Raw genomic sequence first — 16,781 nt, forward strand, 5'->3', positions numbered from 1 at the left:
TCAAAGTAGTCTCTCAAATTATACTCTTCTGTATCTTCTTTAATACCACCAACAAAAATTTTCTTCACTGTTAGATGGGCACCAGGCTTTACAGAATCCTCTCTAGAAACAGCTCTCTTTGGTTCCACTACACGCCCATCAACCTTGTGTGGTCGGGCACACATTGCTGCATCCACCTCTTCAACACAAGAGTAAGTCACAAAACCAAAACCCCTGGAACGTTTTGTTTGGGGGTCTCTCATCACCACACAATCTGTAAGTGTACCCCATTTTTCAAAATGTTCTCTTAAACTATCATCTCTAGTTTCAAAGCTCAAACCACCAATAAACAGTTTTCTCAACTGCTCTGGTTCCTTTGGATCATGGCCCTCCATTTTGAGACCGGACTCGCCTCTTCCAACTCGAGTTCAATATCAACTTCCTTGATTTCTTATGCAGGTTTTTTGTTTTATTTTGTTGAAGAGGGTAAGAGGGAAAAAGTGGTATTTTTGTATATGTCCCTTGGTATCCCTGTGTAAACTAAACTGAGTTACTTGTTTCTGACTCCTTATAAATTTGTTTTGTTTTGTTTTTTGTTTTCTGTTTTTTTGGTGAGAGTATTGGCAGCAAAAGTAGTGAATGGAAATGAAGGGAAAAGTCTGTGTTAGCTCTGAGCAAATAACTGCTTCTTTGAGTCATACAGTAGAACTGTTTCAGTTTGAATCATCTTAGAAATCTGGCACTATAGTGTTACTTGTCAGCTATAAATATTTTAATGGCAGGTGCCTTTCTTTTGTTCCTGAAGGCAAAGGGTAGCTCTCTGTTGTCATTTTAGCAGAGACTAAGTTTTTAGCAATATTGGGAAGATTTATCTTATACTGTATAACATGCAGCATCAAATAATAACATTAATATGCTTTCCCAGAAATACATTGCATAAATGATCCTCATATAAGAGGATACTAACATGTTATTATGTAATCTGTATTTTATGTATGAGGAAACCGTTGCTCAAAGAATGTATGATTTGCCCTAAGCTACTAGAGAACCCAGGGTATTTCAACTAGAACTAGAGCCTTGTTTTCTTGGCTATGCTTATTATTTGAAAATTGCTGTTTCATTTTTCAGAAAACTAAAATCATTTACTAAGCACTGATAAACACATGGTACTTACTACTTACCAAAAATATATAGACCCTTTCCTCTTAGAGGGTTTTATAAAATCAGTTACAATACTTCAGTGACTTTTTAAAAGTTTTTCTTGTTTCACATTTTATTAGAAAAGGGATAGGATGTAAAGCATGGCTTAGAAAACAAGTGCTTTGTTTCTCATTGTCAGAGGACTGTTCATCTTGAATTCATTGCTAAGGTTATTTTTGCAAGTAAGTAATCTGGTACTATGTTCTGTGCTTGGTGGTAGAATGCATAGTGCCTTATAAGAATTTGTGTGGTCTCTGTCCCAGTCCTGGCACAGAACTTCTAGAACCGTGGTGATTTCTTAAGTAATAGGAGTATTACCCTATTGTAGTAAAGATGAGCTCCTAGATAGCTTCAGGATAGGGGCTGGTTACCAGAGGGTCAGCCAGGCCTCTAGGGAAGGGAAGAGGTTATAGAGATTTGAGTTCAGTCACATGGCCAGTGATCAGATCAGTCCTGTGTATGTAGTGAACCCCATTAAAAGCTCTACATATCAGAGGCTCCTGGGTGGCACAGTCAGTTAAGCCTCTGACTTTTGGTTTTGGCTCAGGTCATGATCTCGGGGTCATGAGATGGAGCCCTAAGTCGGAGTTTGCACTGACTGCTTGGGACTCTTTCTCTCCCTCACCCCTCCCCCACCTAAAGTAAATAAATAGATCTTTAAAACAAAAGACAGCTCTAGATACCAAAGGTTAGTGGAGCTTCTTGGTTGATAAACACATTGTATATGTGTGCGGTGGTGGCAAGTGACACACCCTGATTCCACAGGAGAGAACAGGAAAGCACTAAATTCCCTCCCAGACCTCACCCTGTGTGTGTCTTTTGTCTGGTCCTCCTGATCTGTAGCTCTTGTAATGAAACCACAGTCAGAAGAAATAGTGCTTTCCTGAGTTACATGAGCTGTTCTAGTGAATTATCAAACCTGATAGTCATGGAAGCTCCTAAATGTATAGCCAGCATGTCAGAAAAGCTGGTGGGCTGGGGACTTCTGAAGTCAGGGCAGTCCTATTGGGGTCCATGCCCTTTAACGAGTGACATCTGTCCCACCACCAGCGTTAAATGCAGGTACCTCCACTTGGGGTTGAAACAATAACTGTGTTGTATACGCTTGGTTTCCAGTGAATAAACTTCAGTAATTAAAGTATATTTTAGTGTTAGCTAAATACAGTATGGCTCTTTAATTTTAGTATGATCAAGAATGAAATATATTGTGAATTTCTGAGAAATTCAAAACTTACCAGGTTGATGTTGATGGACTTTTATTAATATCTTAAAACAGACTTTTAAGATTACCAGGGTTTACAGTTTCTTATTGATGATTCCTTTTCAGTAGGGTCTGTGAATTTTTAGAGATCCCAGCTTCTTTTGCTTGATTTCCTTTATGACTAGCCACTTAGACCTGCAAGATTGCTAACTGGATTTAGAAGTTATGTTTTTGGAAAGCCTAATAGGCCCATCATGGGTTAAAACCTATAGCCTTAATTAACAACCTAGTAGTGGGTATACAGCTGCTTTTATGAAGGGTAGAGAACATCCATTTTAAAAATGGTCAAATTCTGTCCCATATTTAAAGAACTACATTTATTTTTTTATAGGAACACAGTAAAAATCAATCTAGAAAATTACCAAGGAATAGAAGGCAAAATACAGTCAGGGATTAGTATCATGGTGAGAAGGTCAAGAAAAGAGTTAGAACGCAAATAAAAAGTAGGGTAATCAGAAACACATAAATAGTTAACTGCACTAACAATAACCCAAACTATCAGTGGCTTGAGATGGTAGAATTTTATTTCTCATCTGTTGTTTAATCTAATATAGGCCAGGGTGGGAGGGGCTCTATTTTGAGGCATTAGGTGACCCACGTTTTCTTCCATTGTCAGACCTTCCTGTCTTTTTAAGGTCCCATTACATTTGCATTTAGTTGATGGATGGCAGAGGACAGACAGATATGTGCCTCAGCCTGGAAGTGACATACGTCACTTCGGCTCATATTTCATTGGCAAGAACTAGTCCTTTGGCCCTCACCCAGAGATGCAAGGATATTGGAAAGGAGAGAACATGGATGTTGGTAAGCACCTGCAATCTGTCACAGATCCAGAATCAGTTAAAGCTGAACAGTGGTGCTGAGATGATTGGCGTGACTTATCCAAATGAGAATGGTTTAGGGCCATTTGTAGGAGTACCAGAGGAGGGGAGAATGTATTGGAGAGAATATAGTTTCTAGTGGGTTCAGTGTCGTGCATACAGCCTTACAAGGATAAAGTAGGTAAACTGTGTGCTAGGAATAGAAAGAGTGTTTACCTGGGGAGTACAATCTGTATCAGCCATGCATAGCATATGGAATGGGCAAAGTCAGTTCTCTGTGGAAGCACTGGGAAGGCAGAAGAGAAGAATGTGAAATCCTCAGAGGGACTGGACTGCACTAATCCTAGCCACAGCATTAGTCACTGTGCCTGGTACAGTGTAGGCATTCTGGATATATTATTTGAATGAGTTAATACCTCTTTTCTTTAAAAAACAGAACAAAACAAAAACCTTTCCCTTCCATATTCTCCTCCAGTATAATCCATTTCTCATCTTTCCAGCAAAACTGTGCCAAAGGGTTATTTATATTCTCTGCCTTACTTCCTCTCTTTGCATTCTTTCTTGGAACAACTCCAGACAGCTTTTCACCCCTACCACACCATAGACATCTCTTCAAGGTCACCAGCGACTTCCATGTTGTCAACTCTCCTTGTTAAAAACATTTTCTTTACTTGGCTTCCATGCTGCCCATGCATCTGGTCTTTCTCTTTCCTTGCTGATTGCACTTTTCATTTACTTTTTTGCCTGTTTCTCTTTCCCTTCCTATCCTCTTAATGTTTATACTTGAGCCTCCCAGGAACTTGACCCAGGCCTTTCTCTCTTCATCTACATTCATTTCCTCGGTGATCTTATCCAGCCCTGTGATGTTAAATACCATCTATTTGATGCCGAATTTTCTAACTTCCCTGAATTTTATTTTTTTAAATGATGTATTCCTTTTTTCTTCTTCTTATTTTTTTTTTAAGATTTTATTTCTATTAGAGAGAGAGAGTGCACAAGCAGAGGGAGCAGTAGGCAGAAGGAGAAGCAGGCTCCCAGCTGAGCAGGAAGCCGGATGCAGGCTCCACCCCAGGACCCTGGATCATGACCTGAGCTGAAGGCAGACCCTTAACCAACTGAGCCACCCAGGCACCCCACCCCCAGTTTTTAAATTCATATTTCTAAATGCTTGCTGAAAAATTTCACGTGGATATCCAATACGCATTACAGACTTAATGTATCCAAAGTGAATTTTTTTATTCCAGCTTCCCAGCCCTCCAGCAAAAACCCTCTCCTTGTTCCTCGTTCCTCATTTCAGTAAGTAACTACACTACTCATGCAGGTGCTCAGACTAGAAACTATAGTACCATGATTTCCTTCTTGACTCTCCTTTCTCTCACATCTAACTTGTTAGCAAATATCTCTTATGTCTTCAAAATATATTTAGAATCTTACCACTTCTCACTGCCCTGACACTGTTTCCCGATCCATACCATGATCATCTCTTGCCTAGATTATTACAGAAGCCTCCTAACTGGTCTCTCCATTTCCTCTCTTACCCTCTACAGTCTGTTCTCGCAACTGCCAGAGTAAGCTTGCTCAAGTTTGTTCAAGTGTTTAAAACACTTCAGTTACTTCCCTTGAAGAAAGAGCTTGTCATGGTCTACAAGGCTCTGTCTTACGTGGCCATGGTGACCTCTTTGACTTCATTTTCTACCACCTCACTTAAATACACTGTACTGTCCTCCTTGCTGCTTCTCTGTGGTGACAAGTTCATGGATGCCTCAGGGATTCTACACTTGCTGTTTCCCCATCCCCAAATACTCTTTTCTGAGATGACCTCTTATGTAGAATTGAGAGCATACTCTGGAGCCAAACTGTGTAAGTTTGAATTTTAGAGTTGTCTGGCCTTAGGCAAGCTCTTTAACCTTTTTATGCCTCAGTTTCTAGAAATGATAAAATAGTAACTACTTTATAGAGTAATTGTGATGATGAAATGATTTAATATATGTAGAACACTTAGAATAACACCTGCTATATAGTAAGCACCATGTGTTATCTGTGAGGATTATTGTTACTTCATCAGGTCTCACCTTAAATGTCACCTGCTCAGAGATTATTTAAATCGTGGTAGAATCGTTAGAATGAATCATGAATATGCAGCCTCCTGGGGTATCTGTTTTGAAGAGGACAGCTCACTGTGATGTAGAGACAACTCGTGTAGGAAATGTATTTCTGTGAGTGTCACAGGAAGTACACCTTCATTTTTTTTTTTTAACCAACATGTGGGGTCCCCCTGCCCCAGGTTCCCTTTCTCTAGTCAGTCTCTCTTATAGGATCCACTGTTGTCTAGTATTCCTTCTACGACTCTAGCTCATGTCAATTCAGACAGGGGTCTTTGGAGACAGACAGTTGGGGACCTATAGTGATAGACATAGGAGGGAGAAAAATTACCTCACCACCACATTCTCCCTTCTTTGCCTCAGCATGGATTTCATAGGGAGCATTTATAGTTCTTCATTTCCTCCTCTCGCCTTTATCAAAATACTGAGAAAAATTTATTGATTCTAAGTTTTCTGTCTACCATTATCTCTGTGCACGCACGTGTGTGTGTGTGTGTGTGTGTGTGTGTGGTGTGAACTTTCCCTTTAGAGGGAAAAGGAACAAAATTTTAAAAGGACAGGACAAAGAGATTACCTTTTAACTTCCCATCTGTTTTCATTATTCCTATCAGCAAGCTTTTAAAACATCTAGACTTCTGTGGTATCCTTCCGGGACAGGAAGATAGGGAAGTGTTGTGAGCTCTGTCCTTGTTTTGTGGAGAAAATACCCGGGTCAGACACAGGCTACTATGGAAATGGATAATGAGGGAGGGAACTCATTGGGTCCCTAGGAGCAAGTAGGTTTAGAGAAAGGGGGTAATGGGACTACTCAGGCTGAGAAATAGCTGCAAGGTTCACACATCTCACAAATCTTTCTCACTTGGAACCCCACTCACAGGCTATTGAAATTCTTACCAGTGGCTTGGAGCTTGAGGGTACCAACTCCCAGTGCCAACTGAGAGGAAGCATGGAGTAACCAAAAAGTCAGATCTTATGCTCCCAACCATGGTGAGAACTGGTGTGTTCTTGGTATTCTAACATCCTCTACAAACATAGTAGCAGACTCTGTTTTATAACATATTTTAGATGCTTTATGGGAGTTAAATTTTTGGAGCTCAGTCCTTCTAGAACTACCTAGTATATTAGGTAAAAATATCTGTCACATTTCTTTTTTAGTTATACATTATGTTTTTAAATATATGTGCTATAAAGTGGGCTTTGAAATCCAAATTTGACCAAATGGTGATTCACATTATACCTTTACATGAAGCAGATGCACTTATTTCACTGGAAATTCTCTGAAATATTTAGATATCATTTATTGGACTTTGGTAATCTGGAGGCAAGGATAAAATAATTGAATATCTAAATCTACTGAAAAGATCTTTGCTTATATATAATTCTGTGTAAGTTGACCTGAACTAGCTTTCATATTTTTTCCTTTTTTTTTCTTTTTCTCTGGTAAAACATGAAACAGGAACTATGTGAAGTAATTGAACTATTGGTAAATATTCCTAGTGATACCCTAAATGCATCCAGGAGTTTCTACCTTAATCAGGGCAAAATGCCTTTAGATGAGAGCTAGATAGGATTGTTAGGCCAGATAATGGATTAGTTTCCCTACTTTGTATCTCATTTTTGTGATTGATGTTCATTGTCAGTTGTAAAGTCAATACTTGCTTTTTTCCAGATGGGGAGATTTTTGTGTCATGGCCTAATACTTCTCCACTCTGCTACTTCTGTACTCTGATGAGTAGTTATTCCTATGAACTAGAAAGGTATAAAATATGTATAGTATATATTGAATGAGTGAGGTCTGCTTCTCAAATTCTTCCTTGCTAGTCCCAGTCATAACAATTTTTTGCATCCCGGAAGTGTTCAGTATCCTAGAGGGGAGTATACTGACTTGAGTGCCCACTGGGGCACTCTCAGGCGGTGACCTTGCACACTGCTTGGGTGTATGTGTGGGGGCTATTCCAAGGTCTGTTTTGGGCCATCTATACCTGATGATAAATGTCAGTATACCATTTGGCTGTCTGGGAAGATCCAAATAACCTCCTTGGTGATTTCAGGGTGTCTTTGGCCTTTTATAGCGGATCATGTAGTTCCTTTTTTCCTTTCAATCCAGGAGTTCCATCGGCTAACTTCCCCAGTTCTTTGTCTTTGTTGTTGTTTTGTGAAGGGAGAGTGTACATAGGTTCTGCAAACCCTGATTGGGATATAGAACTCTTAGAATATTGTGGGCACATATCCCCCCAGAGTAGAAATTTAGCCTTTGTCCTGAGATCATTCAGACCTTCAAGGTATAGATAGGAAGATTCCCTGGCTATTAGGACCCTACATCATCATTATTTAGCTCTTTAAAGAGAAGATTGGATGTCTAAAAGTTGTAGACATTTGGGTAACCTATTCGGAAGTTTTTATACTCTTCAAAACTGCAAAGTTGTAGAGAACTAGTGTGAATTTCCTAACAGCCTGTGTCCTTACTGTGGTAAACTTCCCTCCAAGAGTTGATACTTCCTAGTTAATAACACATGAAGGGATTAAGTTGATTAAATGGAATCTCAGTACAGAGCCTATTTCAGTTTGTGTTTGCATACAATGATTTCTAAAAGGTAGATTACTTACAAGATTGGATATAATATGATTTTGTCCTTATCTTACATATTGGAACGCTTTTTTTTTTTTAAAGATTTTATTTATTTATTTGACAGAGAGAGAGAGAGAGAGATCACAAGTAGGGAGACAGGCAGGCAGAGACGAGGGGAAGCAGGTTCCCTGCTGAGCAGAGAGCCAGATGTGGAGCTCTATCCCAGGACGCTGAGACCATGACCCGAGCTGAAGGCAGAGGCTTAACCCACTGAGCCGCTCAGGCGCCCTGGAACACTTTTTAAAACAGAATTGATTTTTAGAGGAGTTTCAGATTTTAGAAAAATTGAGAAGATAATAGCGTTCCCGTATACCTCATACACCCCCCCCATCCACACAAATACAGTTTTTCCTATCATTAACATCTTACCATAGTATATTTGTTAGAGTTAACAAATCAGTTGATACATAATTGTTAACTAAAGTCAATATATATATCCTATTCAGATTTCCTAAGTGTTTACTTGAAGTCCTTTTTTCTGTTGGTGGCTCTCATCCAGTATACCACATTATATTCCGATATCATATCTCATTAGGCCCCTTGGCTGTGACTGCTTCTCAGACTTTCTTCTTTTTGATGTCCATGATAGTTTGGCAAGTATTCACCAGGTATATTGTAGGTTGCTTCTCTTGGGATTTGTCTGATGTTTTCCCCCAGATTAGAGTAGAGCTATGGGATCCTGTGGTAAGACTGTGCTTAGCTTTGTAAGAAACTGCCAAGCTGTCTTTCAAAGTGGCTGTACCAATTTGGATTCCTTGAGTTGAATGAATGAATGAAAGTTACTGTCACTTCATGTACTTGACAACATTCGGTATAGTCCATTTTTTTGGACTAAAGCCATTCTGATAGGTGTGTAGAAGTTGGGATGTAATTTTTAAAATTGGTCATTTTGTCTTACTATCTTATTTTATCTGACTATGGAAACATTAGCTTTCTCCTGATACTTCTCTTCATATCATCATTGAGAAGAATATATGTGCTTTTTTCCTATATGAATAACTGGTACAGATGTTTAAGTAGCATTTCACTTTTTACATTAAAATACAATTACCTATTCTCTGTGCCTTCTTATTACTAATAGTTTATAAGCTGCATACTGTTGGTGTTAAGCTACATTCCATTGCTATTAATGTCTTATGTTTATTGCTTTTGTTTAATTTGTTATTCTCATTTTCCATTCTTCAAAGTCATTTTGCTTTTGTGCTTGTGTTTCATTGTTTATAAAGTTTTTTGTTTCTGTTACATTATTTAGTTTTGTACCAATGGCTAGAAGCAGATCGTCATGGCAAGAGCCAAGATGCTGCAAATACGACTTCAGGTAAAAATAAAAATAAAATAAAAATTGAGGTGTAGAAATCATTATTTTAAATCACCCCAAGCCCATCATAATTGTTTTTTTACCCCCAGTTTTGTTTGGGCAAAAATAGGTATTATTTTATATTCTTTTCTCTCATCTGCATCTTAATTTTTGTAAAGACCTCATTTGCTTCAAGCCTTGAAAAAATTAGTCACTAGTCTTAAGCTCTCTTGGCAGATATATCCTATTTCTTCGAAGGAAAGACTGAATTGCAGCTTAAATTTAGTAGCAGGTTACTTGGCAGTATTACCTGGAATTAGTTTATATGTATTTGTAGTGGGGGATATTAATATTTGCCCAAGTTTATAATCTTTGTTCATTTCAGGATAGTGTTTAAGAGATGGATTTTAAGTTGAGTAAAGAATGCTTATGTATCATTTCAGTGTCCTGGGAACCCAAATTCTTAGACTGATTTCATTTCTCCTGCTAAGTCCTAGCAGTAAATTCTAAATTAGAAGTTCATTTATAACATGGGTTCAAAGAGAAGACGACTAGGTTTTTCCCCTCACCTCTCATCTCCAAAAGGCATCATCAGGATTCTCTTCTTTGGTAATAGTAGTGATAACTATATCCACTTATGTCTAAATCCTTAACAGTGTTACCAGAATTTCTACATAATTGGTTCTTCCATGAATTTACATCAAAATAGTATTTGCCAAGACAGCTATACATACAGCAATGACCTTTCCTCTTGCCCCCCTTTCTTGGCAGTCTAGTAGGTGGTGTGTTGGCAGCAGTGGTGGTGGTTCTGTTTTTCTTAGATTCGTGTTTCTGTTTCATGAGTCTTTCCATTTTCTTATTTTTATAAAAAAATTTTCTCTCTTTGAAAAGGGTGGTTTTCCTTCTATATCTTCTGGGTGATTCCATTGTGCTTCAAGAGGATGTGGTGTTCTTTAGTTAACAGAATGTTATATTGAAAATGGTACTGTCGTGGCTTTTCTCATTTATCCTCTGTCCCATTAATAACTTGATATATGAATGAAGATAATGTTACTATTTTAACCAAACTCAGGCAGGAAGTCATTAAAAAAAGGTAAGTGTTGCAAGGAGTTATATCTTGCATTATGTGCTGTTTCTTCTGCCATGATAGTATTTCACATTTTGTTTATACTTAGATAAAAATAAACATTTCTGGTATATGTTGGTGGGTGGAGAGGCATTATTGTTTGCTGTGTATTGTCTGAGGGTGTCCTGTTCCTGTGTCAGTAGCAGAGTCAGCAGCATAGACCTTTAGAACCAAGTTTTATGTTTTCTGTGACTTAAAGTGAAGTGAAAAGTAGTCTTTTTTTTCTTTTTTTAAGATTTTATTTATCCATTTGAGAGAGAGTGAGAGCAGGAGAGATCACTGAGGGTGAGAGAGGGAGTAGCAGACTCACTGCTGAGCAGGGAGCCTGACATAGGGCTCGATCCCAGGACCCTGAGATCATTACCTGAGCTGAGGGCAGACGCTTAACCAACTGAGCTACCCAGGTGCCCCTAGTCTTTTTCTTTTCTTTTCTTTTCTTTTTTTTTTTCTTTTCTTTTCTTTTCTTTTTTTAATGAAGAAATGAATAATCTAAAAATTGTTCGTGTTTCCCTGAGAATCTAGTGTCAGCTTAAAGAATGTCATTTGCCCTTCCTGAAGTCAGGCATTCTGAACCCTGACTCTTTCTTCAGGCACACTGACTCATGAGCAGTTCCACATTTTTCCATCGACTTTGTAAGCTTACTCAAGAGGCGTATTGCCAAAACTCATAAACTATCCTCAGGGATGCTTTTGACAGTTTTTCTTCTAGAAGTGAAAGCTCTATATCTCTTAGAAGATAGAAATATGGAGTAGAAAGATAGAGATGAAACATTTGCCTAGGTAAGTAAGAACTATCCAAAGGAAAATAATCATTAGCCAGGGCTTAAATTAGAAACAGTACATTAGTTGCTGCAGCAAATCTATTTAAACTATGTGCCTTTATTCAGAAAAGCTTCTGTGTATTTTATATTGCAGTTTCCAACAAGATTTTAGAGTGTAACTTTTCTCTCCTTTTGTGATCTGTTAAGTTTCGCACTAAAAGGTGTTTTATAGGGCGCCTGGGTGTCTCAGTTGGTTGAGCAACTGCCTTCAGCTCAGGTCATGATCCCGGACTTCCAGGATCGAGTCCCGCATCGGGCTCCCAGCTCCTTGGGAAGTCTGCTTCTCCCTCTGACCTTCTCCTCTCTCATGCTCTCTCTCTCACTCATTCTCTCTCAAATAAATAAATAAAATCTTTAAAAAAAAAAAGGTGTTTTATATCCCTCTTTTCATATTTTTATCAAAAATGAAAGCTGAGTCTAATGAGATGCCCAATTATGATTTATAAATTACATGGTATTTTTATTTCTACAAATAGTGGTAAGTAAAGTGTTTATCTTTTGATATTACACTTAATTAGAACTTAAATAGAAAAAAACACAAGACAGAATGATACTCCAACATCTTCTAATTCTTCATTCTCAACTTTTGGCATTGAGATTTAAAAGCCATCCATTTTAACATATTTTATGGAACTAAGGCATTTGGGGGAAACAGGTTTCATGGAATTAATTTGGTCAAGGAGATAAAGAACTGAGCTGACAGCTATAATTGAGGGGTTTTTATATGTAATAATCAAAGTATAGCCTGCCTTTGTCTTTCCCAAATTTTGACAGGTGAGGAATTTAGCGTAGAATAGCTTTCCATAGGTTTGGTGTTGTCTACTAAACTAGACAACTCAGTAATGATGTTTCTGATTCTGTTAATTCTGTTACTTGTAAAAGCCTGGATGGAGTTACATTTGTTAGATTTCTGTGGAAGCTCAAGCAGAATTGCCTCACGTGAGCACAGCAGCATTGTGTCTGTCCAGGTACAGAATCTCAGGATCAGAAGTATGATTCAGGATGCTCAATTCAGGATGTTCTGTTAATAAATTAGATGTTTCCAAGTAGGTTTTTTTATCACCACATACTGAAATGAGGACAGTAATTAGGCTACAGCAAAGATTGTTTGAATAGATCTTTATTTTTAGTACAGTTGTCTGGCCAAGATGTTGAAATTCAGATTCTGAAGTTTTAAATGCAGATCTTTTACCTTTTCAGTTGTCCACTGAGAATTTTTACAACTCAGACTGTTAGAGGTAGAAATTGAATCCAGTTTCAACAATATCAGTCAATATATCATCTACAAAATAAAAATAAAACTACTACATGCTTTTGAAAAAATTCTAGATATCAACTAATTAATTATTTGTTTTAGGTGAAAATTTTGACCAGAGTCCTTTGAGAAGAACATTCAAATCCAAAGTGCTGGCCCACTATCCTGAGAATATAGAATGGAACCCTTTTGATCAAGATGCAGTGAACATGGTATGTATTATTTTTTTTAACCTTTAAACTTCTTTTTATTTTATTAAGAATGACAGTGTTGGGTGCCTGGGTGGCTCAGTGGGTTAAAGCCTCTGCCTTCAGCTCAGGTCATGATCCCAGGGTCCTGGGATCGAGCCCCACATCAGGCTCTCTGCTCAGCAGGGAACCTGCTTCCTCCTCTCTCTCACTCTGCCTGTCTCTCTGCCTATTTGTGATCTCTGTCAAATAAATAAATAAAAAATCTTAAAAAAAAAATGACAGTGTTTACCTTATTTCATTTAATGTTTTAAATAAACAGTTCTTTAAGATCAGTAATATTGTCCTCATTTTATAGATGTGGAAAATGAAGCTCATTAAACTTAAGTTACTTTTCCCACAATCCCCAGGACAGATAAGTGTGTATAACGGAATCTCAAAACCCATTTTCTTTTTTTAAAGTTTTTATTTAAATTCCAGTTAGTTAACATACAGTATAATATTGGTTTCAAGTGTACAATATAGTGATTCAGTACTTAAATACATCACCCAGTGCCCATGACAAGTGCACTGCACTCCTTCATCCCCTTCACCTATTTCACCCACCTCCCCTCTGGTAACCATCAGTTGACTCTCTATAGTTAAGAGTCTGTTTCTTGGTTTATCTCTCTTTTTTTTCCCCTATGCATGTTTATTTTGTTTCTTAATTCCACAAATGGGTAAAATTATATGGTTTTTTTCTTTCTCTGACTGACTTATTTCACTTAGCATAATGCTGTCTAGCTCCATCCATGTTGTTGTAAATGGCAAAATCTCAATTCTGTCTTATGGCTGAGTAGTATTCCATTGTGTGTATATATAACACTTCCGTATCCATTCGTCAGTTGAGGAACACTTGGGCTGTTTCCATCATCTGGCTGTTGTAGATAGTGCTGCTATGAACATCTGGGTGCATGTATTCCTCAAAGCCCATTTTCTTTTCCTACTATTAAGCTGTGTTTGTGTTCATATTAATTCATACATAGATGATTTGATAAATGGTAATATTTGTTTGTTTGCCTGGAGAGTTGACAGAAGGAACACAGTTACAGTTTTCTTACTTCAAGGAATGTTGTATGATGGGACTTTAATGTGTCATATTCACAAAGTAAGGAGGAAGAGGAACTTGAATTCATCAATTAGACATTCGTAGGAATTTTTTTTTAATATTTTATTTATTTGACAGAGAGAAATCACAACTAGGCAGAGAGGCAGGCAAAGAGAGAGGAGGAAGCAGGCTCCCTACAGAGCAGAGAGCCCGATGCGGGACTCGATCCCAGGACTCTGGGATCATGACCTGAGCCGAAGGCAGAGGTTTCAACCCACTGAGCCACCCAGGTGCCCCGGAATTTTTTAGACATTAGTAGGAATTTATTTATAAGGAATTTGAATTAATGCAGTGAGTTACCATTGGTGGTAAGACTCTTTAGAGAGTCTTAGAAATAGTCATAGTTTTCAGATTATTTAAGAAGGGTCCCAGTTATTAGACGCCTGGTAATATTTTGGGATTCCATGAATGGAATTCTGTGATTATAAAAAATTATAAAAATTATAATTATAATATATATACATATATATTATAATTATAATTATAAAAATTAGGGTGCTCCAAAGTGTGCAAATCAGAAATCAGGCATAATAGGCTCAGAAATAATTAAAAGTGGACAAGACACTGATAGATACAGTTCTTTTTTAGTATTTTAAAGGTAGAGCTAAAAGATGCCATTATGATATGATACTTATAAGGGAAGGAAATTAATATATAGTAGATACCTGCTAGGTATGTACGTTACTTCACATACATGCTGACATGTCCCCTGTAAGAGTTCTTACTCATATTTTACAGAGATTTGTAACCCAGAGTTATACAGGGAGTCTCAGGTTAAATCCAGATAATTTTTACTCTGTAGCTCACTTTTCCCCGTCTACATGCTGCCTCCCTCAAAGAAAAGTGATGTAACTTAGTTTTGACCTATACCAAAATGACATGGGTCACATTGGACCTTTTGTGGTATTTCTGTATCACAGTAAATTCATTCCAGTCTGAGTTTGCTACAAAGAGGGAGTAGCGTGGTACTTTTTCTAATAAGTACAAATGCACTCTGACTTTGATTCTTCACAGAACATAGTGTAGTTATTTCTTTAATCAGAGATGCCATTTTGCTGGAAGTTAATACTGTGGGGCCTAGCCTCATCTTTGGTGAAGACCGTACCATAAATATTAAGTGGAACACAACTGTTTGTCATATTTATGACACTTGGAGGAGCACAGGGAAGCTTCTGACTAAAATAGTCAACAAACAGCAATGACAAAAAATAATTTATTAGCTGCTATGCCAGCAAATTAATAGAAAAATATTTTTAAAAAATGCATGAAGCAATGGAAACCTAGATAAGAATGTAAATAGATTACAACACTCAATTTCTTAAATTAGAAGATATTTCAAAGTATAAATTCACCTGTGACAAATTAGAATGGTTTTTACTATAGTATAAATCCATAGTCATTTGGAACAAAATGCCACACTAGGGATGTTTTCTTTCTGTTAATCATTTGAATGCATTAGTAGTGAGACATCCATGATAGTTTTAGCCTTGGTCTGTAAAGCATTCATCTTTAAAGCAGTTACCAGCTTCCTTAATCTGTTTTTGTTATTTTCTTTCTTCTTGCCTCTGGGATTATTTTATGTAGGCAGCCAGAGTCTCCTATGAAGAATAAACACATAGGCTTGTGTTTTGACAGTTAAGCATCACATAGCATTTTGGTTATTGCTGCAGATCTAAAAGGATTTGCTGACATTCCATGAAAATCTCTGAAAAGCATCCCATTAAACTAGTCTGCATTTGGGTCATAGATTTACTGCCCTTAATTTCCTCTGATTTTTTAGCAAGTACACTTGTATTGAAGCTATAATTTATTCCCACCTAAAGGTATAAAGCTTTCTTCTTGCCTTTAGCAAAATCCTACTCCAACGAGTCATGACCTTCTATAATATCAGTCATTTCTTTAACAAGCAACAGTGGTGCTTTGAAAAAGGGTCATTAATTTCATACAGAAATTAAATCCTCCAAAGCAGTGAACTTTGTTAAATTAAAAAAAAAAATTCCATGAGTGCGTGCAAATATAATAGAAAATAAATGTAAATGACAGGTGAAATTGTTTTGAATTAATTGCTTCTTTATGTCTCTTTTGGTTACTGATTGAGAAATTTTCATGAAAAAAAGGGGAGCGGGAAGTATCATAAAACAAAACAATACAACAATCCTATACCTAGAACTAACACATTTCAACATTAACAAATTTGCTTCAGATCAGTTCTTTTTCTCTTAAATGAAGCAGAGAATTGCAAGTGGAACTGAAGTTCCCCTGCCTCCCCCTACCCCATTTCAGATCTCTTTGAGATAATCTGCATATTGGCATTCATGACTATTTAATGTTCTGGTCAGTAGATTTTATCCTTAAGAATGTAGTGAACCTAGGGATTGTTAGGAAGAAAATATGATCAATACCTTTTTAAGCAACTTATATGAAATATAAAGATTCTGTTTTGTTAGTCAATTCTAAATGAAACATCTGATATATGATATTTTGAGTAACTAAAAGACTCATAACTGTTAAAAATCTTTTTATAATCTCTAAAGTTCTAAGTTTATAATTTACTATTTACTTTGATCACAAGGGTAGGGTGGAATGTCGAGTAAAGGGTAAAGGGTTGACTGAAAAAAAGCCATTCAGGTGCCCATCTTGTAAGATTCAAAGGAAAAAGAGCTATATATACTTTTTTTTTTTTAAGGATTTTTTTTATTTGAGAGTGAAAAAGAGAGCATGAGCAGGGTGGAGGAGCAGGGGAATAGGGAGAAGCAGGTTCTTCATTGAGCAGGAACAGACTCAGCAAGTACTTGAATTTTAGATGGATAACCCTTAGTTAGATTAATAGGTTTGACATTAGAATGAAATAAGACCTCATTTTTTTCCGAGTTTAATTTCTTGTCCCACAATGAAACTATAGGAATGGGGCTTTAATCCAGCCATTACCAGGGGAGCCCACTTGTTTTCTTATCT

General features: G+C 37.2%; 1 protein-coding gene across 7 annotated transcripts in view; it reads left to right on the forward strand.

The window, feature by feature from the left end:
• The window catches only part of DENND5B (DENN domain containing 5B), a 216,369-nt gene that overhangs the window by 84,646 nt on the left and 114,942 nt on the right, over positions 1-16,781 (forward strand). For 6 of the 7 annotated variants that reach the window (XR_006819526.1, XR_006819523.1, XR_006819522.1 and 3 more), the window contains exons 2-3: positions 9,245-9,310; positions 12,594-12,703. Coding sequence is in view for 2 of the 7 variants with exons in the window: in XM_046010883.1 (XP_045866839.1) it covers positions 9,245-9,310; positions 12,594-12,703 (176 nt within the window). In the remaining 5 variants the exon portion in view is untranslated. The remainder of the gene's footprint in view (positions 1-9,244; positions 9,311-12,593; positions 12,704-16,781) is intronic. The other variant, XM_046010885.1, reaches the window with a different exon arrangement.

The sequence above is a fragment of the Meles meles genome, chromosome 7, assembly GCF_922984935.1.
Source record: "Meles meles chromosome 7, mMelMel3.1 paternal haplotype, whole genome shotgun sequence".
NCBI classification, from domain to species: Eukaryota; Metazoa; Chordata; class Mammalia; order Carnivora; family Mustelidae; genus Meles; species Meles meles.